Genomic DNA, 24,209 nt, shown 5'->3' with positions numbered 1-24,209 from the left:
TCAGACTAAGGATCATGGTCATAACAATTCACATCCCAGAAAAGGACAATCATACCTTTGTAATTGCAGTGAAGACCTTTTCCAGAATGGCATTTGGCTGGGCAATCTGTGGTCCATTGGCCTGAATATTGAGGGCTATGGCACATGGTTTGGCTACAAATCTAAAAAAAAAAAAAAAAAAAAAATGTTATTCTCTCTATAGCTGTTGTTACTGTTATCAGGTAACCATTACTCAACTGTCCCAATAAAGTGTTGATAAGATTTTATGATAAGACATTGTCAACACTCATGTGTCAGGACCTATATAAAGCAGATTTAACTTTTTTTTCTCCTTTAATCCCCCAGCAGTAACAGTGAAAAAAGAAATCCTTTTAAAACATTTAAACCTCTTGATATGTAAGTTCTAACGAGACTGACTGGATAGAAAGACTACAAATGAGAAATATACTGGTATGAGATACATAAACCAAACAAACTATGACTTTGGAATGATGTATATTCTTCTTACAAGTCATGTTATGTTTTTACTGAGAAAGTGTTAACTCACCATCTGATTACACACACAGAGAGTATGCTTTTGATCAACCCCAGTCCAAAAACTGGCCCATTTTGTCTCTATGATCAAAGTGTGCTATGTTCAGTCCCACTTTTTTATGACTTCTTAAAATTCCTTGCTTTATGATTATTTGCTTCTTTCTCATAAGGAGTCTTGAAAGGTGTCAAACAACATGACGCCCCAGCCAAGCTGAAAAGTCTGAAATTAATATAAACATCAGCTGCACCATTTTTATCATAAGAAAATGACTATGTCAAGAAGAACAGGACGACTTAGCTACACCTCTGGCTGTGTTTAAAGTGTGAATGAGGCACGGGAGGCATGCAGACAGAGGACATGGGGCCTCAAAGGTCTGATGATGTCTCTAAGACCTTTTTTAAAAGAAAAGCATTAGAGTTGTTTTAAACTAAACGTTCAAGAAATAAGGTATAATGCACCTTTTCAATAGTGACATTTCACATTTTCTATAAATGCAAATAATACAATATTATATGAAAATATGACCCAAATTCATTTAATATTGGCCAAAAGCAACCAATAAATATACACAACAGACCATGAGTAAATCTTAGATGAAGTTTCTTTAATAATAGTGAATGGCAGGGGGTAATTCCCTGGTGGTCCAGTGATTAAGACTCTGAGCTTCCAAAGCAGGGAGCACAGGTTTGATCCCTGGTCAGGGGACTAAGACCCAGCACGCCACATAGTGTGGCAAAAAAAAAAGTGGATGAGTTAAAGAACAGTAAACAAGGGAGGAATTTCTTTTCTCTTTAAAGAGGGACTAAAGAAGCTTACATACATGGTACCTCATAATATCCCACTGGGTCCTATTTCAAGTAAAACGGAAAAAAATGTATTCAAACAGAAAAATGGAATACTATACATGCAAGCCTAAACAAGTAAAGATATACACAGAAAATCTAATTTAATTCCTGTTTCATTGGGCTCTCTGGAACAAAGTTAGGAAGAATAACCACCTTTCCTAGAATGAAAAACGTGTTACCAATGCCCTCACCTTTGTAAAAGAAGTGTAGTATTTTTTTAAAATACTGGGTCTGCACTGAAAACAGTAATTGTGGTGCTACGAATGTAGATAGCGGAAAGAAATAAAAATTGATGGGCAGTGACCACTTGTTTCCTTAAAGTTTCCTGCTACATGGTTAGTGCCTCTTCATCATAAGGCCTAATGAGAGGTGTGAAAAGACATGAGGTCAGCAAGAGTTTATTTTTTTTAAAAAGGTAAAATAGCAAAACTAACTAGATATAAAAGCCAAAATCAACACTTCTAATGGTTTCCTTCTACTCTCCCTGTTGGATTTCTCCCCAGTCCTCTCTTGTCTTCCTAATTCCTACAAATTTTGAAACACTGTGTTCAAATTTCCTTTTGGAATTTGGCATCAGCATCCTTGAGAGACTATATGAAATGTTTTCTTCTTCTAAAGAGTGAAGAGTCTAAATGCAGAAGCTGATCACTTTATCTGTGAATACGACAATGCCAGGTACACACAGGAGGGGGCAAGAAATCTGATCCACTGGCTGTGTTCTGCAAATGTGCTTTTAATGTTGCCATCACTGCGGTGAGTACCACTGACAAGCTAACAGACCTTCTCTGTGTACCCCACAATGTGCAGGCAGACAGCAGGAGAGTCAAGAAATTCACTCGATAGAACCTCTTCAAAAGCAACTTCCTCACCTTTACTGTCACTTCCCAGTAACATATAAACATTCAAAAAGGTTCTTTAAGTATTTTATACAATACCATGTTTTACACCTAACTTCTCCTCTTTTTAAACTTCAAATCACTTTTTTTTTTAGACATACTTCTCTACCTTTCCAGAACTAATAAGCATCTTGAAGAAGGCATATCACTTGATCATTAAACTTCTGAAATTTTGATAATCAAAATTATCAAATAAACATGATTCTCTATAAACATAGTTTTAAAACAATGTCTAAAGGAGAGGTGGGAATTATCTCTGCTACTATCTGGCAACAGAGACCTAGCTTCAGAAATTGATCTCTCTGTGCCCAATGTCCTCATATGTAAGAGATAATATTTACATAGATAAATTCTGTGATTATACAAACACATGTATATGTTAAAACGTAATGTCACATGGCCTCTTTGTCTAAAAGCTTTGATGGGAGCCATGTGTATGGTTTCACACCATACCATTTACACACCATGACTCTCTGGACCCAGCAACCCACACAGCTTCAGCTATGCTGCGCCAAGCCATGTGCGTCCAACAAGGTTTGAATGTACCAAGCAAGAAAAGGAGAGACCAGAAACAAGACAGGCAAGTGAAAAAGACAAGGGTCAGCAGGTAAAGTAACCACTTGCCTCAGTTTACCCTCAGAGCTTGGGTGTCCCAGCATCATTATTAATGGTACCCCTTTACCGACAAGAGCATTCCTGCTTGATATTCTGCCACAATAATTTTATAAGTGTGTGAGCAATAAATTGTAGTGACCCTCATCGTCAAGCCTCAGGTCTGACATGGGTCCACTCTGGGTCCATACCGGCGCTGCCTTAAGCTTCTGAGCCCATCCCTGACTCTTGAGAGTCCCTTGGGCAGCAAGGAGATCACACCAGTCCATACTGAAGGAAATCAGTCCTGAATATTCAATGGAAGGACTGATGCTGAAGTTGAAGCTCCAATACTTTGGCCACCTGATGCAAAGAGCGGACTCATCTGAAAAGACCCTAATGCTGGGAAAGATTGAAAGCAGGAGGTGGAGGGGATAACAGAAGATGAGATGGTTGGATGGCATCACCAACTCAATGGACATGAGTTTGACCAAGATCCAGGAGATGGTAATGGACAGGGAGGCCTGGCGTGCTGCAGTCCATGGGGTTGCAAAGAGTCGGACACATCTGAGTGACTGAACTGAACTGATACCTGGCATTCTCTCCAGGTCCAAACCTTCCCAGAGCCCCGTCAATCTCCATGGCCCTGCAGGGTGCTATGTCCACACCCATCACAGGAGACGTGGTGTGTGTGTGTGTGTGTGTGTGTGTATGTAGCTCTTCCCTGTGTGGGTGGTCTCTTTCACAGAGGTTGCCATGACCTCGGTGAAAGCTCCCATCTCTACTGGCCCTAGCACACACATATACTCTCCCTCAATCAGGTGAGGCAGGAACATCACCACCCCCACTCTGCAGAAAGAGAGACACAAGTATCCTCTGCCTCTAGGGGAAGGGAAGCAGAGAATGGCATATTTCTTTCCTAGGAAGGTGAATATTATCATCAGCTCCCCATCTTTGTTTATTGGCCAGGCTAACTCCCAAATTCTGAGGATTTGTGGGATAAGATGTGAGAAGTGACAGTCAAATTTAATCGAATTTAACTCAGTTTAAAGGTTGAAGATCTTATGGTTTAAATGGCTTCTGATGGGTACGTACAATAAATCAAACCACTTGAATCCCTTGAAAGAAGTTACTCTGTCAAGAAATATTTTTACAGAACACCAGGCACACTGTGGGCACTCAATGAATATTTGATGGTGAGTGAATAAATGAATGACCGAATCAGCTAAAATATAATGGCACAAGCCTTTTCTATCTTTTTCATAAGAGCTGTGCATTTTAATTCTCTTAAATACCTACATCTACAAAGGGTCCTTATTTGAGACTCAGAGGGTAGAAGACTGATGGCCCAAACTCAAGAAGCTGTTTCTATAATTTCCATTGTCCCTATAAAGTCAAAGCGGCCCTATAGAGCTCTTGTGTAGGTTCTACCAACCTCTCACTAGGTATTCTCTTTTCAACTTACCTAGCACACAGAGCCAAACACTAAATTTCCAAGATTTAAAAAATTTCACAAGATAGGCAGAAAACATTAATTTCAAATTCCAAATGAGAGAAGAAAAATAATTTTATCATCCTAAAAGCAATATATGATATATATTTTACATAAAACTATATGAAAATAGAAATTATATTTGTTTATTCTCCAAGAATTTGTGAATCACTGCTGCATCTTTTCAAGAAAGCATGCTGCTGCTGCTAAGTTGTTTCAGTCATATCCAACTCTGTGCGATCCCGTAGATGTCAGCCCACCAGGCTCCACTGTCCCTGGGATTCTCCAGGCAAGAACACTGGAGTGGGTTGCCATTTCCTTCTCCATAAGAAATCATATTAGACACCAAATAAAACTAATGACAGAACATTGTAATTTTATCCACCTACTACCATGGTCCATTTGAAAAATGCTGGATTTTTTTCCTCCCATGCTGGTTCTAACAGAATTTCACAAAAGTTGTCTTTTAGGAGGGTTGTCTTAGGAGAGAGAAAAACACAGTAAGATGAGGGTGGGGCAGAGTACCTACAAATATAATAGTTGAAAGGGAATATGTACTTTCAAGCTTTGATGACTGCCTCCACCAGGAAACGCTCACCTAATTACTTTTTTATCAAAGGCACTAACACTACCTTCAAAAGATCAAACATTGTGAAGTACTTTCATGTAGAATAACATATTTGAAAGTAAATATAGCAAAGATATAAGCTTTGAAAAATACTAGTCACAATGTAAAAGCAGAGAAAACACGAAAACATTCCTACTTTTTAGTTCTATTTAACAACATGTATTTGTATTTTAAACATGAATTGAATGTCTCTACACAGAATACCAAGGTAAGCTCCGGGCTACGGTGTGCTTAAAGGTATACACAAAAATGAAGTGATTCTTACATGAAACACCTTCCCAATATAGAAAAAGAGTAAATTTTTTAAAAAATTTTTTTAATGTAAATAAATATTTACAGGGTACATGTCAGCTCTCATCACTTAGTACTGTGTAATCAGGGGCTTTTCTGGTGGCTCATCGGCAGAGAATCCGCTTGTAATGCAGGAGGCGGGGGTTTGATCCCTGGGTCAGGAAGATCCCCTGGAGGAGGGCATGGCAACCCTCTCCAGTATTCTTGCCTGGAGAATCGCATGAACAGAAGAGCCTGGCAGACTACCATCCACAGAGTCACAAAAGAGTCGGACACTACTGAAGCAACTTAGCACGCACGCACTGTGTAAATCGTCTTCAGTGGCAGGCACTGACTCTAGCACTTCCTACACTTTTCAAAGGAGCTGGATGGCTGTGGTGGTAGATACACACATCTACACATGTGATTAATAAAAAGTGCATAGACTTGGGGACTTCCCGGGTTGTCCAGGAGTTAAGAATCTATCTTGTGATGCAGGGAACACAGGTTTGATCCCTGGTAGGGGAACTAAGATCGATCCCACAAGCAACTAAGCCTGCATGCCACAACTGCTGAGCTTGCATGACACAACTAGAGAGTCGGTGTAACGTAATGAACATCCCACATGTGCAATTAAGACCCAAATAAATAAATATTCTTTAAGTATATAAAATTAAATCACACACACAATGTACAGCTGGGGAAATCAGTGTAAGTTCAATAGACTATCAATGCCAGTAACCTGGCAGTGATGCCATACTATAATTTTAGTATTCCTTCTTACAACTGCATCTGAATATACAACTATGTCAGGAAAGATTTCAATTTAAAAAATAATCAGAAGAAGCACTCTGGTTTTGATATGGAGAAATGAGTACCCAATAAATTGGTTTTTCATTAGAAGAAGCACTCTGGTTTTGATAGAAATGAGCACCCAATATATTGATTTTTCATCTTTAAAAACTGCACAACACGCCAACCTCCTAAAAACAAAATCAAGTACCTGAGGGCTCTGGAAATGGAACAAACGCAAGTAGACTGGAGGGCAGTCAAAAGTTGGAGGAGGAAACCAGCAGAGAGCAAGCTCCCGTTTACTTATTTATATATTTGGTTTGCAGCTCAACTCTGAGATCAATAACAGTAGCAGATACAGCTTTGACAGGAAAACACACTCTCTGTCTAGCTGTGGGTACTAGGGAAGGAGCCTGGGGAAATTAGAGACTGGCTAAGGAACCACAAAAGAAAGAAAACAGCGAAGCCAACCCCTAATTTGGCATAATAAGGAAGCATGATTCTGGCTGACCACAAGCCATGTATTTACAAGGTAAGCTGAAAGCAAGTAGGAGCTAAGGTTTAAAGAACTGAATAAAGACTGAAGCCATGGTCCACTGAGGGACTGACAGGCTACAGTTTGAACCTAACTGAGTAAACTGTTTGTTAACACAAAACATCTCAACACTCTTCACAGCAATGTAAAAAAAAAAAAATTCCAGAATCTCTTCAATATAACTCTAACAATGTCCAGATACAATCTAATATGTTGATGGAAAGCAAGGAAAACATGACCCAATTTTAGGGCAAAGACACACAAGGAGATTCAGTGAACTTGAAGATAGGGCAATGGAAATAATGCAATCTGAGAAAAGGAAAGAAAAAAAATGACAAAATAAAGAAACAGACATTGAGGACTTGTAGAACAATTTTTTAAAAGGCTAACATATAGGTAGTTGGAGTTCCAGGGAAAAAAGGAGAAAGACTGGAGAAGAAGAAAGTATTAGAAGACATAATAGAAAGAATTATATTTCCCAAATCTTATAAAAGACATAAACATACAGTTTGGCAAGTTCAAGAATCCCCAAAAGAGGTAAGTTCCAAGAAAAGGAAAATACAGAAAAAAATCACAAACTGGTAAAAACCAAAGATAAAGAGAAAATACTGAAACTCACTAGACAAAATGGCACATTATATACAGGAAAAAATAATTTGAAAAACAAAGGACTTCTCATCAGAAATGACGGAGGTTTAATAACAGTGAAACAACATCTTTAAAGTACTGAAGCAAAAACAAAATCAAAAAAGTTCTCACCCCAAAATTCTACACCCAGCAAAATTTTTCTTCCAAGAATAAAAGTGACAGGAAAATGAAGGCAATTTGTCTGCCACCAGATCCCCACTTCAAGAATACTAGAGGGACTTCTTTAGGCTGAAAGGAAGCAAAATCAGAGGGAAGCTTAAATCTCAAGAAAAAATGAAGAATATCAGAAATAGTAAATATAAAAGTACTTGGAAGATCTCTGAAAGTAATTATAACCAATTAATAACAGATTAAATAAACACAGTTATGAAAAATAACATATGTCCCATCCCAGACAGTGCTGGAAAGAAACCTAACTATGAACATCCAAGGGAAAAAAAAACAAAAAAACAAAGAGGGGTGATTTATTCAATTCATTGCTTAGCCACCAGCTCCTCCCCAGACTCCAACATTCACCAGAAAGCATCACAAATGTAAAACTTATGAGAACAGTATACTGAATATTGAAAATGACATGAATGCATGTTTAGATACAGATAGGTGCATGTGTCTGGGTAAGTAGGTGTATGTGTGGAGCTGTGTATTGTATAATTCTAAGACAAAGCTGCTACAAGAAAAGGTTTATGGAAAGAAGGCCAGGAGGAGATTGATATTTATTAATAGTTACTGTCAAATGCTTTGCAATGCTTTATTCTTTTCTAAATTCAACTGCAACCCTCTTTAATCCCATTTTACAGAAATATAAAATAAATCTAAAGAATTTAAAGGCTTTGCTTAAGATCTTAATACAAATAATTTAGACAAGATTTAGATCTGGTCAATCCTAACAAAATCTATTAATAAAAGCATTTTCTCTTTTCCCCAAAATAATAAAAGTTGATTAAAAGGGCACTGTTAAAATAATGTGAAGTAGTCATACACCTAAACTCAGAAATCTCACTTTGAGATATTTATCTCGGAAAATCTGTCAAACAAAGAAAAAAAAACCATAAATGGAAAGATTTTCATGCACCATCATTTTATAATAAGGAAAATTGTAAACAGCTTAATGATTCACTAACAAATGACTCATTGAGTACCTATGATGCGTCAGCCTTGCTTTAAGTGTTGGGGATGCAGCAGTGAACAAAATTCCCTACTTTTATGGAGTTTACCTTCTAGCTGGAAAGAAGGGAGATGAAAAATAAAGTGGTGAATGTGATGCAAGACAGTGAAAAGTACTATAGGAAACAATAAAGACCACTAAGAAGGATGAAATGGGGTTGCAATTTTCAATGGACTGGTCAGGGAAGACTCCTGAGAAAGTGAACCTATTCCTAAGAAGATAAGGAAATCATGCAGAAAGAGAAGTAGAAGAACATTCTGGAAAGAGCAGCAGCTAAAGGCAAAGGCTCCAAGGAAGGAGCACACCTGAGATGTGGAAGGCACATCGAGAGAGCCAATGAGGCTTTGTTGTTTAGTCACTGAGTCCTGTCTGACTCCTTGAAACCCCATGGGTTCCCCCCACCCCATGGGAAACCCTCCAGGTTCCTCTGTCCATGGGATTCTCCAGGCAAGAATACTGGAGTGGGCTGCCACTTCCTTCTCCAAGAGATCTTCCAGGGATCACACCCGTATCTCCTGCATTGCAGGCAGAATGAGGGTGGAGCAGTGTTCATCAGAGCAAGAGGAGAGAGATGGGGTCAGAGGAGCAGGCCGCCACATCACCATACCTTGTGAGCTATTCAAAGGACTCTGGTTTTCGTCTGGAGTGAGGCAGGAAGCCACTGCAGGACTCTGAGAGGAAAACCTAAGTGACTGATTTATATTTAAACGGAATCACTGGCTGCTTTCTTGAGAACAGACTGAAGGGGAGCAAGAATTGGAGCAGCCAAGCCAACTGAGGGTGGGGCGCAGGGAACGGCCGCTCCAGTTACACTGGCAAGAGGCAACAGTGGCCCGAAGGGAATGGTGACAAGAGGTGGTGGGATGTGGTCATGTCCAGACGCCATCTTGAAGGTCGGGCCCACAGCATGCACTGGACTGAACATGGGATGAGACAGGAATAAAAGGATCCCGACAGGTCTTTGGCCTGAGCCCCTGGAAGGACAGAGTTAGTCTGAGGGTGGTAAATGTGAGATTAGGCTTATCAGCTATTAGGCTTATAGGTGGAAATACCAAGTAGGCAGTTGGATAAAGTAGTATGGGGTTCAGGAGAGGTCTGGGTTAAAAATAGAAATTTGGTGTCATCAACATACAGACGCCAAATAAAGTCATAAGACTAATGAAATCATATGATCAGTAAGACTAAATAAATAAATAAAATGCCCATACTCTGAAGGCTGGGCCTGATAATTTGAAATATAATTGAGGATTTGGAGAAAAAGAATGCCAATAAACTGCTCATGGAAATTTAGTAAAGACTGCAGAGAGGATATAAATGAGTAGTTCACAGAAATAAGCAACAATAATCAATAAGCAGGTGAAAAGATGATCAAGCTCTCTTTTTTCCAAATGCCCATCAAAGCTCCTTTTTTTTTTCTTAAAGGTTAAGCTATTTATTTATTTATCTATGACTGTGCTGGGTCTTCATTATTATGTGCCTGCTTTCTCTATTGCAGCAAGCTGGGGCTTCTCACTGCTGATGGTTTTCCTTCTTATTGAGCAGGGGCTTTAGGCGAGCAGGCTCAGTAGTTGTGGCACATGGGGCCCAGTTACTCTGAGGCATGTGGGATCTTCCAAGACCAGGGATCACTCCAGTGTGCCCTGCATTGGCAGGCAGACTCCCAGTCACTGAATCACCAGGTAAGTCCTGACTGCACGCGTGTGTGCTAAGTCGCTTCAGTGCTGTCCAACTCTTTGCGACCCCATGAACTGTAGCTCACCAGGCTCCTCTGCCCATGGAATTTTCCAAGCAAGAATACTGGAGTGGGTTGCCATTTTCATCTTCAGGGGATCTCCATGACCCACGATTGAACCCAGGTCTCCTGCCTTGCAGGCAGATTTTCTACCATCTGAGCTACCAGGGAAGCTCTCATATAAATTTCTAACACATAAAAGAAGTTGAAGATATGCTATTGTCAGATTATAGGCTTGTGGCTTACTTTAACATTCTTTTTTATGTTTTCCTATGTTTTTTGACTCCTAAAATGAGAGCTCAAACTTTTAATACCAAAAATAAAAAATAAATATCTTTAAAAATAGAGATGAACTGGATGATCTCTATGTCAGGTAAGACTCAAAACTTCAGTGATACCAAAACAGAACATGAGAAGCCCTAAGACAGGCGCAATTCAGCTAATTCCATGGAGCTCTTCAAGCAAGGGTCTCCACTGAGACTTAGACAAGGAAAAGCACAGTAGGTAGAATAAAAATCAAAATGCTATTTCAGGACCTTATCAAGTAGAGAAAAGGATGAAGTTCAAGTCAATGGGTACAGCAGAAGATATGAAATGGCACAAAATCACTTCAAGAAAATGTTACCAACATTAACTAAAGATGCCAGGAGGGTTTTGAGATGCTTCCAGAAAATAATTGCTTCTGCCTGTGCCTGGCAACTCCATAGAACTTCTCTATTTCTTTATACAATAAAAATCATAATTACACTCTGTTCATGTTGGGGAATATTTCCAAATCATCATCATCTTGAGACCAGTTGGAAAGGGATAGAGCTAGGGGAAGATCCTCAGGAAAAGAAAATATGAATTTTTTTCCAGGTAGCCTCATAGAGTAGAAAGGAAGATTCCTTTAGAGCAAACCCATATCCCAAGTGAATCTGTTCTGAGCTCAGAATGTTGGAAAGCTCTTTAACATTTCTAAACCCTACTTATCACATTTAAAAACGAAGAAAGTAAAATCTACTTTGCAGAATGTGTGTGAGGATTGACAGAATAGGTATAAACCTCACACCACAGTGTCCAACATTTGGAAAATATTCATTAAGGGCTGGCTAGTTTTAAATTTTCATTGCAAGGAGCACACATTCCACACACTAGGAGGACTTCTTGTCTGGGCTGGATAGTAAAGTGGAGTGGGAAACCTGTTATGGAAAAAAACAGAAGGATGGCAAAAATTCAGGAAAGAATCATGGAAAGAACATTTGAGCTTATTACGTCGCCTGGTGCAGCTTCCTTTTTTCAAGGTGAACTTTCTCTCTAGAGAGATCATTCAAAAACTTCCTTGGAACATGAAATCTCCCTGTACATTTCTCTGCAATTTCCTGTGTCTCTGTAATTATTTCAAAATAAAAAAGTAGAAAAAAACACTCCCCTTGGTATCCTATCTTAGTTTTTCATCACGTTTGACTTAAAGTGTTCTTCCTGCATCATTCTTTCGAGCTGAAATATAAACCCATTTCCCCATTTCTCAGCCCTCTAGAGAAGTGGTATAACATTTTGAAAACACTGATTAAGTCATCCTGCATTCCTCTTCAAGAATAAACAGCGTGGACCCCATAAACCTTTCTTCATCCATCTTTCTCTAGCTTAACTTTAAATTTTCATTTTAGTATTTTAAGGATTATTTTCTGAATCTAACTTTATTCTTCTCTTAAGAGAGTAGAGGATATGCTTAGACAATAGCTGCTTTTATTAATAAATAATCATGGGCAGAGACTTTGGTGTTATTGTTGCTCTTATTAAAAACAATTCAGAAGAGGCTTTCTGAAAAATATAGTTAAATCAGAAGTAGCTTAGTAAAAGAGACCTGTCAGTCTAGCCTACTCCAATCTCTTCTGAGGTGCAAATCAGAGGCTAGAAAGGCTGAGTGCCATCAGCTGAGAGCTGAGATTCTTGGAAAGCCCAAGCTGCCTTGAGAAATGTCAAAATTGCCTCCACTTGCCATGTATTTCCAGGATTCTGAAAAAATAAAAACTCTAGACTTCAGATATTTCACCATGAGTTCAACTACTCAAGAAACATACAATCTAGCCATTAAAGATAAAGTTCATAAAATTCAAAGAAACTGTCTTTCTCTTAAACAATGAAAAAAATGCCCCTGTGTTTTGCATAAAATAAGATGCAAAGGGCATTAAACATATTTATAAGAAGGAAAACCTGTACAGTGTATATTTACTGAATATATACAAAAATATCTTTGTAGTGAGGAAACTCTTTAAAATATTATCACTAGGAGGAAGCTATTTTCACAACATTATGATGCTTATAAAATTACCATGATGGTCAGTGAATCCTTGGGGAATAGCATACCTGTATCAGGAAGGCTTTATTTTCGATCTGCTCTCCTTCGCACATTGAGATTGATACCATCTGGAGCTCTCACTAAGGGATACAACGGCACCTTCACAGAATCTGTCACTCTTTTGGCTATGCCTCTTTAACTTACTGACTGCAGTTTGGGCAACTCCATCTCTAACTACTGCTTCCAGCACATTCTGTCAACTTTTGACATATAGCACACATCAAGAGCTCTGCCAGAATGCTGCAGAGTTCCCTCTGACTGTACCTCTCGGCACTCTTTCACCTTCCTTATCTCTGTCCTCACCCTCACTCTGTGACGGGGTCTAGGCATCCCTGATCACTCACCTTTCTCAGGTGACCAGCTGAGGAGGGCAGAGATACAGGAAGCTGGGTCTTCAAGGTATCTGCTGACAGATTGTCTTACAGGACCTTATTACTGGTAGATTTGGCTCGAAACTAGCCCTAAAGCTAAATGTTAGGTCTGGGAGAGTTCCAAGCCTCCCTGTAATCCTTTACATTTGCCAGTTGCCTCGTAATTTGCATCTCAGTCAGTCTTCAAAATACCTCCAAGGGATATGCAAGCAGATTTTATCATCACTGTTTACAAAAGAGGAAAAGAATTCAATGTTTTAGTTCAATGTTTGAACTAAAAATTAAGGAGGAGAGAGAGGTGCATTCAATACAAATCCCTCTTATTCTGTTCCAAAAACTGTGCTCTCCAGTATTTCTGACTGTCTTCAGTTGGTTACACGGGCTCACCAGTCTCTGAACATTTCTTTTGGCCCAGATACCAGAACCACAAGGACTGTCCACAAAACCACAAGATTTGATCATCAATGAACCACACCTGGTTTTATTTCACTCCTGGTCTACCACTGAAGACTTCTGAGTGTGTGTAGAGGTAAATGAAGATTGTGCCCTTGAGTTTAATGGCGAATTACCAATTACACAACAACTTTACAGAATTTCAAAACAGAGTAAGCAGTTCATGAAGGAGGGTTTCATAAAGGTTTTCATTTAAGCTCATGATCAACCAGTATGCCAGAATTCCCCACCCCCACGGAATTTGATAGCATAACACCAACTTTTAACACCAACCACCTATCATGCGTTTGTCTCATGAGCAAAGAAGACTGTGAAAAAATCAGTATGGACAGCACCTTTCATCAACTGACAAGAATGGAGAATAATTAAGAAAGCTGACATCAGCAAAATCAGTTTTGTCTATAAAATGGTAGAAGCTGAATGATAATACACCTGGTGCACTGATCACAGTGCTAGGTCACAGCAGGTCCTCAGCAACTAATCTCCATCACCCCTCACAACCCCCCACTGCAATATCACTCAGAGATGCCTACAGCCTCAGCAGACATCTTCCCATATACAGAGATCAAGTGTAATGACAGCATGACAGTATTTACTTCACCATCATAACAGCTTACTTTCATCCAAGGCCTTATACTTTCTATGAGTACTCTTGCTTTCCTAACTTCACTTGACTCCATAATGAGCATTACCAAAGATTTATAGGTGAGAAAACCGAGTGTTGTCCAGAAAGAATATTGTCCCCAAACCTTGAGCCAAATCAGATTCTAGGATAGATGGTTTCTTTCAGTTGGCTTCCTTTTCCTACTGTTTTCTCATATTTAACATGCTGTCCTGGGATGGAACTGTGGGGGTGGGACGGGATGTGAACTTAACAAATTTGTCTGCAAATCTCTCAAGTTCTGCTGCAACTTCTGCCCGCCTCGCTCAGGTCAGCAGTGGGCAGTGTGTGTTCACACCACACTTTGGCACAGGTTAGGAGTTCTCTCTGAGAGTGTGTGTCCACAAAGATCTAGTCAGGAAAATAAAATCCACAGGTTATTTTAACAGAGAGAATATAATATAAGGAATGACTAAAATTGGTATAGGACAACTGAAAGGTACAAAAGTGATCCTGAGATGTCACAGAGGAAGCCAGAGCTTCCTGGGGAAAGAAGGGAGAGTGGAGATGAGGGAGGGACCCCAAAAATCTGGACCCAGATCCCTAAGGAAGGGGAAGCCCCAACTGGGGATGGTGCCTCTGAGGGGGTTATAACACAGCTGCTTCTAAGAATACAGGGGCCAGGGGTGGAGGTGGCTACGTAAGAAACCAGAATCAATTGCTGAAAACAAACCACCTCTGCTGCTGAGGTAACACTTTCAGGAAAGGAAGTTAACGGGATGAGCAGGTCTGGTCTGCCTCCTCCAGCCTCTCTCCTCCAGCCAGCCATGCAGGCCCCTCTAAGAACGTCCCACATTAGCAAAAACTCCAGGGAAAGAGCTAGCAAAGGAGCAATGTGGTTTTTAGAGCCTCAGTCCCAAGGTCACAGACAAAATGAGAAGGATGGGTTTATAGCTGAGAAATGATGGTTCAGTAATCAGCACAGAGTGTTCTCACATATTCAGCCTCTAGTCTGAGGATGCTGCTGCCAAGTGGGCATCTACCTTCATTTGATTTTTGTGGCACAGCTGAAGAGAGTTTGTTGCTGCCAGCTAGACAAGAAACTAAAGAGATGCTGATTGGCCAGGACACTTATTTTCTCCCTCTTCCACACAGCCCTCTACTATCACACCACGAATATACAATGTGGGAACATCTGCATTCCAAAGAATCCACTGTTTATATTAGGAAGCCTCATCATATAAAAAGAAGCTAAATGGCTTCAGAGATAGGCTATCTTGGGTTCGAATCCTGATTTAACCACTTAGAGCTGTGGGAATACTAGCTTCATCATTTCACCACCCTGAGCCAGTTTCCCTGTGATGTGATTATAGCTCCTGGGCCATAAGGATTAAATGAAACACTGATGTCAAGGGCCTGGCACGTAAAGCTGGTTTCCTTCAATTTGTATGAGAAAAAGAACACACCAAAAGGTTAAAGAGCTAGTAATAATCAGCTTTTCTTTTCTGAGATCTTCATCTTATACTTCCAGTTGGTCTAAGAACTGAGTGTGATTCTATAAGAATATCCACTTAATGCCAGAAAACCTAAACCTTAAAAGCAATGTAAGCTCACAAGATTAGAATCCAAGTTCAAATAAGAGGTGGAGAAACAACTTTGAAGGCAGCAAAGGCAAAATACAGCTTACCCATACAGAGTAAACACAAGAAAATAGAATAAAACATGCGCTTGGTTCTTGATTGGGAAATATGACTTTCATCACGAGAGATATTTCATTTTCTTAATGTAACCTTGCTTATCCAAGCAATAGACATAGATCCATGTCATTTTCAAAAAAAGATTAGAAATCTCTTGAAGTACTGTAATCCTTCCACGGCCACAACCCCAGTGGTATCATTAGGAAGCACAACGAGTGGACATAATTGTATTAAATCCTGAAAATTCTTCGAAGGGACCATTTATGAGAAATAACCAAATCTGCAAGTAAACATTAGAGCTCAATTAAATACAAGAACATGAAGGTCACTTCCATTTAAAGCTTGGTGGTGGATTCAATCAATAATGCATTTTCCTGAAGGGCAAAAAGCTTATAGAGTGAGTTAAATGAGTTCCTATTTAAAGACCTGCAGAGAAGGGTCATAAAATATCAGTAATTAGAGTGCGATAATTATAACAAAAGAGTATTTTATCATTAAAAAAAAAACATTTTTAAGCAAAAGTCAACTTTTTCTATGCCCCCTTTGGGGATTCACAAAATAAAATTATTTCACAGAAGCTCAGCGTTATCTCCTGGCTCCTAGCCACGGGATGTTTACGTTTCCTCAGGCCTCATCATCCCTGACCGGTTCTTTGGCCCTGCTATTCATGCACCATGGACCAGAAGCACTGACCACCTGGGAAATGTAAAAAATGCAGAATCTCAGGCCCAGGTCCAAACCAACTGAATCAGAACCTGTATTTTAAAAAATGGCTCGAATGAGTCCTTATCTGATAAATGTGTTTCACCCCAGGGCCTCACAAATTGTGGTCCTCAAATGTGCAGCATCCACATCACCTGAAAAGTTGCGAGGAGTGCAAATTCTGCCCCGTCACCCCAGCCCCACTAAACCAGTAACTCTGAAGGTGAGGCCCAGCGATCTGCGTTTGAACAAGCCCTCCCGGTATTCTGATGGATGCTGAAGCCTGAGAACCACTGCGTCAGCTTAGATATGGACAGCCTGGTCTTAAGAAAGGAAGGAATTCCAGCGCATCCACCGCTGTCCATTTCACCTACGCGCAGCACTCTCAGAAGATTCTTCCTTAGAAATGAACCAAATGTCTCCCTGTAACTACCAATTGGGCCATCCCTACCAAAAGGAGCAAACACAACAAATTTCAAACTTTCTTCCACGTAGAAATCCCACAGCATTCAAAACCAGCTAGGAAGTCTTCTTTTCTATAGGCAAAATGTCTACATACAGAAAGACAAGGACAGATACACACACAGATATACTGTGGTTATATACTATACATATAAATATAATAAAATGTTACTATTATATAAAAACACTACAATTGGTTTTGTCGGGTGTGATAAGGGCACTATAACTGTAAACTCAGTCCTATATATAGAAAAATTATGAATACAAATACACAATTATATATTATCTGTACGTATATCATATATATATATATGGACTTCCTTGGTGGCTTGGGGGCAAAGAATCCACCTACCAATGAAGGAGATGTGAGTTTGATCCCTGGGTCAGAAAGATCCCCTGGAGCAGGAAATGGCAACCCCCTCCAGTATTCTTGTCTGGGAAATCCCATGGACAGAGGAGCCTGGCGGGCTTCAGACCACAGGGTCACAAAGAATAGGACATGATTTAGTGATGAAACAACATATACATGTATATATATATTTATATCACATATATATATTTACATGTCATAAATATATATATATATGTATATATATATATATACACACATATAAAACACCATACAGAAAATCTCGTACTAACCCAGAGAAGAGTAAAATTATCATCTTTCTCATTCTAGAACGAAACATAAACAATCAGGAGTTACTTTAACACTAAGTTTTTGGCAGCCCCCCTCATTCACCAGCATTATGGTCAATCCAATTCCCTGAGTGCTGTATCAACAATATTTTTTCAGTCTTTTCACTCCATGGGATTTTTCCTTCTACAAACACTATTCTTTGAGAGGTCACTTGGGTCTCTCAATTCCCTCCACTGAGTCTCCAGTCTTGCTTCCGTTTGACCACAGTATGGAGTGGTGTTGGGCAATCTGGATGGAGATATTAAAGAAGACTATTTCTTTTACAATCACCATTTCTTTTCACTAACTTCTTTCCATTCAGAAAAATTAACTCAATGACTGTGCTAACTGCACCAAAAACTGAGTATGGTTTACTAAACATAATGAAACTAACATAAATTACCAGCATCATAATCCCATCACATTTTATTAAACTGCATGATATTATCACATCACATTAAGAAAGTTAGACCTGGGCTTGAGGTTCTCTGGGACTTCCTTAAAAAATACTACCTGCAATATTTTGTAATAACCTATAAGGGAAAAGAATCTGAAAAAGAATAAATATATATACATCTACAGCTGAATCACTTTGTTATACATCTGAAAACACAACACTGTAAATCAACTATACTTCAATATAAAAAAAGAAAAAAGTAAAAAAATACCACCTGAACCCACAGATTATAAACAACAAACCTCAGAAACCCTCATGAAAAAGCGTGGATATATGTATATATACAATTTGATTCACTTTGCCAAACACCTGAAACTAACACAACATTGTAAATCAACTCTACTCCAACAAAAATTTTACAAAAGAACTTCCCTGGCAGTCCAGTGGTTAAGAATCCACCTGCCAATGCAGGAGACAAGGGTTTGATTCCTGGTCCAGGAAGATTCCATATCCTGTGAAGCAATCAAGCCCATGCGTCACAACTACTAAAGCCCACACACCTAGAGCCTGTGTTCCACAACAGAGACCAGGGCAATGAGAAGCCCATGCACTAAATCTAGGGAGTAGTACCCGCTTGCCATAACTAGAGAAAGTCCACGCTCAGCAACAAAGACCCAGCATAGCCATAAATAAATAAATGTTTTTAAAAATACAAAAAGAGAAAGAAATACACGTGAATTCAATTTTAAATGCAGTCCAAGGTGGCCCATGAATGAGTGGAGCACAGAGGGGAGAGACATGAGCGTGTCTACCAAGGAAGGTGGGCTTTCCAGGTAGTGCTAATGGTAAGGAACCCAACTCCCAATTTAAGAGATATAAGAGACATGGGTTGGATCCCTGAGCTGGGAAGATCCCCTGGAGGAGGGCATGGCAAACCACTCCTTTCTCTTACCTGGAGAATGCCACGGACAGAGGAGGCTGGCAGGCTATATAGTCCATAGGATCACAAAGAGTCAGACACGACTGAGTGACTAAGTATGCACCAAGGAAGGTAGTTACCAGCATTGAACCTGGCAAATAACATGTAGCCATTCAGAATACATTAAGCTGCACTTTCATTTACCTGCTGATAATGCAGTAATGCAACAAGCACCTTGATATGTTTGGGCTTCATGCTCTGCATGATTAACTGGGCTGCTGCTGCTGCAGTTCAGTCGCTCAGTCGTGTCCGACTCCCTGTGACCCCAGGGACTGTAGCCTGCCAGGCTCCTCTGTCCATGCGATTCTCCAGGCAAGAATACTGGAGTGGGTTGCCATGCACTCCTTCAGGGGACCTTCCCAACCCAGGGATTGAGCCCGTGTCTCCTGCGTTGGCAGGCAGATTCTTTACCACTGAGCCCCCTGGGAAGTCCTACTCTTCTGGGACACTTGCTATATACCCAAGGCCATTTGCCTGCCCATCTACATCTGTTGGAAACTTCAGTGCTCATCTCAAAGGCTATCTTCCCCAAGTTTTTCTTGAACCTATACACCTCTCTTCAAACCTTCCATTAATACTACTGCATTACCACTTCTTTGACATTGTTCTCATTCTCCAGATGACTGCAGCCATTTGGTCATTTGTCTTCTCCCCAACATCAGGTAGTGACTTGCCTCAATGACCAGTGCTCACTCCCCCTCTTCTCTGAAAGTGTGTACCATGGCATACAGCATTGGTCTTCCACCCAACATCCACCCCTCCTTTCTTGCAAACAAAACTCTTCTATGTGGAAAGTTTTATGAATTATGACTGACCTCAGACAAGCATAAAAACTGGATTCTTGTCTTCCAAATACCTACTTTCTCTGGTCCCCTAACAGCTACTGGATGTGTGGGAAAGACTGAGAAATATTTTTTCTCGTATTAAAAGAACTATTTCTTTTTCTACTCTGCCTCTTTCTACCTCTTCCTTATTATAACGGGTAGTGTTTGTAGCAGTGGTAGCCATCATAGGAGCAAGAAGTGATGAGCTTAAAGACAAAAACTGAACACTGACAAGGACAGAGTAGAAAGGCAGAAAGAGCCTGGATCTCTACTGGATTTGTAAAGTTACTGCATCCAAAGTACAACCAACAACCTATGTTATAGAAGATAAATGGCTCCTTCATTCAGCTAACATCAACAGGTAATATTACGTAGCCAAAAGCATCACTAACACATCCACTGGGGAAACAGCGGAAATAGTGGCTGATTTTATTTTTTGGGGCTCCAAAATCACTGCAGATGGTGATTGCAGCCATGAAATTAAAAGACGTTTACTCCTTGAAAGGAAAGTTATGATCAAACTGGACAGCATGTTAAAAAGCAGAAATGTTACTTTGTCAACAAAGATTTGTCTAGTAAAGGCTATGGTTTTTCCAGTGGGCATGTATGGATGTGAGAATTGGACTATAAAGAAGACTGAGCACAAAAGAGTTGATGCTTTTGAACTGTGGTGTTGGAGAAGACTGTTGAGAGACCCTTGGACTACAAGGAGATCCAACCAGTCCATCTTAAAGCAGATCAGTCCTAGGTGTTCATTGGAAGGACTGATGTTGAAGCTGAAACTCTAATACTTTGCCACCTGATGTCAAGAGCCGTCTCATTTGAAAAGACCCTGATCCTGGGAAAGATTGAGGGAGGGAGGAGAAGGGGATGACAGAGGATGAGATGGTTGGATGGCATCACCAACTCAATGGTCATGAGTTTGGGTGGACTCCAGGAGTTGGTGATGGACAGGGAGGCCTGGCGTGCTGCAGTTCATGGGGTCGCAAAGAGTTGGACACAACTGAGCGACTGAACTGACCTGAGCACAGCCACCATCATTCTCGGCATACAGTAAACACGTGCCTGTCCCTGTGCTCGGTCACTAGGTCATGTCCCACTCTTTGCAAGACCATGGACTGAGCCTGCCAGGCTCCTGTGTCCATGGAATTCTCCAGACAAGAATATGGGGGTGGGTTGCCATTTCTTCCTCCAAGGTATCTTCCAAACCCAGGGATCAAACCCACATTTCCTGCACTGGCAGGCAGATTCTTTATCACTGAGCCAACTGGGAAGCCCCATAATAAATACTTGAATATTTATTAAGATGTATTTTAATTGAGTTTGATTCATTCATTCAAGCAGTTAGAAAACACACAAAAGCTCTTGGCATTTCACTGCTACCATTTTCTTCCACTTCATTCAAAATTTCATCTACGCTGCAGGAGAAACCCACTTCCTAACTGCCACTGCATGTGAACAATTTCAGCATACTAATAAAACTTTTTTTAAAGATAATAGGAGAATGTTTGCAAAGAAGAGATTAGATTCACAGTAACAAAGAGAAAAAAAAATGTTCTGAAACCTGATTTAAAGGATACTTTATAAATTTCAAAATTGTCAACACTTTGCCCTAAATTAAGTAACTGGGTTACATGAGAAACCCACAAAAACTCATGCACCCAGCTCTCTGCTGCCTACACCTGTTACACCAATCTCAAAACCTGGGATTATAATTGCCCTAGGTTGTTGGCTCCTTTTCAGTACTCAAGACCAATGCTACACAACTGTGTCAGAACATACAGGTGTAAAATCTTGAACTTGAGGACAAGGATGCAAACCCAGGGAAAGTCACCCAAAAAATCATTCTCACAGTAAGTTCTCCAACTGTGTTCTCAAATCAATCACTACCCAGCAAAAGAAACTTAGAGATAACACACTTGGCTTTTGTTGAAGGGGCTGGAAAGGCAGGAACAACTTCCACATGCCTCATTTTTCACTTTTGAAAAAATGACTTCAAAGAAATTATAAACACCTATTTCCATTCAAAGAAAAATATGCTCAGTGAAGCCCCTTAGGTTCTGAAGGTTTCTGAAGGCTATTCCATTTTTAATTTAGATCTTCCCATGGTTCCTGTCAGAGATGAGTGATCTCTTGGCCCCCAGACCTTGGCAACCTTTCTCAGGGAAGCTCCCAAGTTGCAAGCAGAATTCCTTTCAACTTCTGGCCTTACTAAAGTCATTATTAGTTTAACATGACAGCATCTCATCCTTCACCTCTGACTCAGTGAGAAGAATCCAAGACATGTTGTCTGGAAGTGCCTCATTTCAGATGCATCCGAGAAATCCCTTTAGGAATTTGCTGGAACTGTTCCTTGAAGCCCTGTTCCTAGCATCATCTTGTTCCCAACCCTTTCCCTCCTCCTCTTCTTCTCCTCCCTCTACTTCCCCTTACCCCTCCCCCTCCCCTCTTCTCCTACCTCCTCCCCTCTTCTCTTACTCCTCCCCCTCCCCCTTCTCCTCCCCCTCCCCCTTCTCCTCCCCCTCCCCCTTCTCCTACCCCTCCCCACTTCCACCTGATGATTGCCAGTTCTTCAAACCACTACTGCACTCCTTATCTCACAGGATCCATGTGACAAATCTATCAGGCTTATGGGGCGGGCATTATCTCTTTCTCTCTGTCAGAGAAAAACAGGCCCAACTTTGGTTTGTTTTTTTTTTTTCCATGTATTTCTATTCGTTGGAGGCTCATTACTTTACAATATCGTAGTGGTTTTTGCCATACATTGACATGAATCAGCCATGGATTTACATGTGTTCCCCATCCCGATCCCCCCTCCCGCCTCCCTCTCCATTCCATCCCTCTGGGTCTTCCCAGTGCACCAGCCCTGAGCACCCGTCTCATACATCCAACCTGGGCTGGTGATCTGTTTCACCCTTGATAGTATACTTGTTTCAATGCTGTTCTCTCTGAACATCCCACCCTCGCCTTCTCCCACAGAGTCTAAAAGTCTGTTCTGTACATCTGTGTCTCTTTTTCTGTTTTGCATATAGGGTTATCGTTACCATCTTTTAAATTCCATATATATGCGTTAGTATACTGTATTGGTCTTTATCTTTCTGGCTTTCTTCACTCTGTATAATGGGCTCCAGTTTCATCCTTCCCATCCCGGGAAGGGAGCCGTAATAGTCAGGCCCAACTTTGAACCAAATCAATAGAGGTAAAAAAAAAGGCTCCCGTTTTCCCAGTGCCCCTCACTGACCATGAGACTGGAACATTCTGCTCATAAATTCCCACTCTAACAGGCTAAATTAGCAGCGAGGCTGGTCCCTGATCCCAGCTTGGCAAATGATCTGGCTCTCCTCTGCCTGCTTCCAGTGTTACAACTGCACAGCCTTGTCATCCTTAAATTTTGTCTTCTAGATCAGATTTATTTCCCTGAGAGTTAAACTTGAACCAGTTCTGTCAAACTTGACTTCATAATCAATAGAAAGTAGAATCTATCCATTTATAGGAATGAGAAAATAGTATTTCAATACTTTCATAAACATGGTCAAACAAATATTCATGGAGTAGGGAGTGAGTAGAAGATTTTAGAAATCCTTCCAAAACAACAATATACAATCAAAGGAGCATCATATATGTATATTTCTTCTTTTAAAAAGTTTAGGACAATGTTCCTTTGAAAAGAAATCTTCCCCTCACCTCCCAATGTATTTTTCTGTCTGGGCTTCCTGGTGGCTCAGATGGTCAAGAATCTGCCTGCAACGCAGGAGACCAAGGTTCAATCCCTGGGTAGGGAAGATCCCCTGAAGAAGGAAATGGCAATCCATTCCAGTATTCTTGCTTGGAGAATTCCATGGGCAGAGGAGTCTGAAGGGCTACAGTTCATGGGGTGGCAAAGAGTCAGACAGGACTGAGCGACTAATACTTTCACTTTCATGTGGCAGAGTACTGCCAAGACTGTGGTTTATTATTTATGGGCACAAGGATGACTTGAAAAGTGCTATCAAGGCCAGTATTCTAGTGAATATCACCCAGCACCAAAACATTAACCCATGTTTTTGATGTACTTAAAATTACTATTTAATCAGTTAACAAATATTTATTGAACCTCTACCCCTGTGCTCCCAACACCACTTCACATTACAATTTCCCGGCATTTTGAAACATACTGACAACTCAACTGGCCTGGGACTGTGCCATCAGCTTTGTCAAATGCTCCCAGGGAATTCCGGTGAGTGGCCAGAGTGAGGAACGGATTGTACACACCAACGGTTAGAGTGGCGTGGAGAACAACAGCATCAGGGAGACGAGGTGGTCTTAGAGAACACCAACAGTGTCAGAAGATGCTCCCGTCTACTGACCAAAAAAAAAAAAAAAACTAAGAAAGACATCAGTTCTGCGGGGAGAGAAACTGTTCACTTTTCAACATGTCGGTGCTTACTCACAGCTGGGACCATGGGGCCAAAAGAGACTAAGTGGTCAGAGGCTCGAGAGATGCAGCTGTAGGGACACTAGGCTGAGAGGTGTTGGCTGAAACCTCGGGATTACGGCACATGGCTTGGAGAGGTCTGCGATGGGTCCCCAGATAG

The 24,209-nt window shown here is 40.5% G+C and overlaps 1 protein-coding gene across 3 annotated transcripts in view; it reads right to left on the bottom strand.

The window, feature by feature from the left end:
• CERS6 (ceramide synthase 6) overlaps positions 1-24,209 on the bottom strand; it is a 329,104-nt gene that overhangs the window by 234,087 nt on the left and 70,808 nt on the right. For all 3 annotated transcript variants that reach the window (XM_043488025.1, XM_043488027.1, XM_043488026.1), the window contains exon 2: positions 56-161. In XM_043488025.1, coding sequence (XP_043343960.1) covers positions 56-161 — 106 coding nt within the window. The remainder of the gene's footprint in view (positions 1-55; positions 162-24,209) is intronic.

This window comes from Cervus canadensis, chromosome 15, assembly GCF_019320065.1.
Source record: "Cervus canadensis isolate Bull #8, Minnesota chromosome 15, ASM1932006v1, whole genome shotgun sequence".
Taxonomy (NCBI): Eukaryota; Metazoa; Chordata; class Mammalia; order Artiodactyla; family Cervidae; genus Cervus; species Cervus canadensis.
The sequence above is the reverse complement of the archived record's forward strand: the minus strand, read 5'-3'. Positions and strand labels throughout refer to the sequence as shown.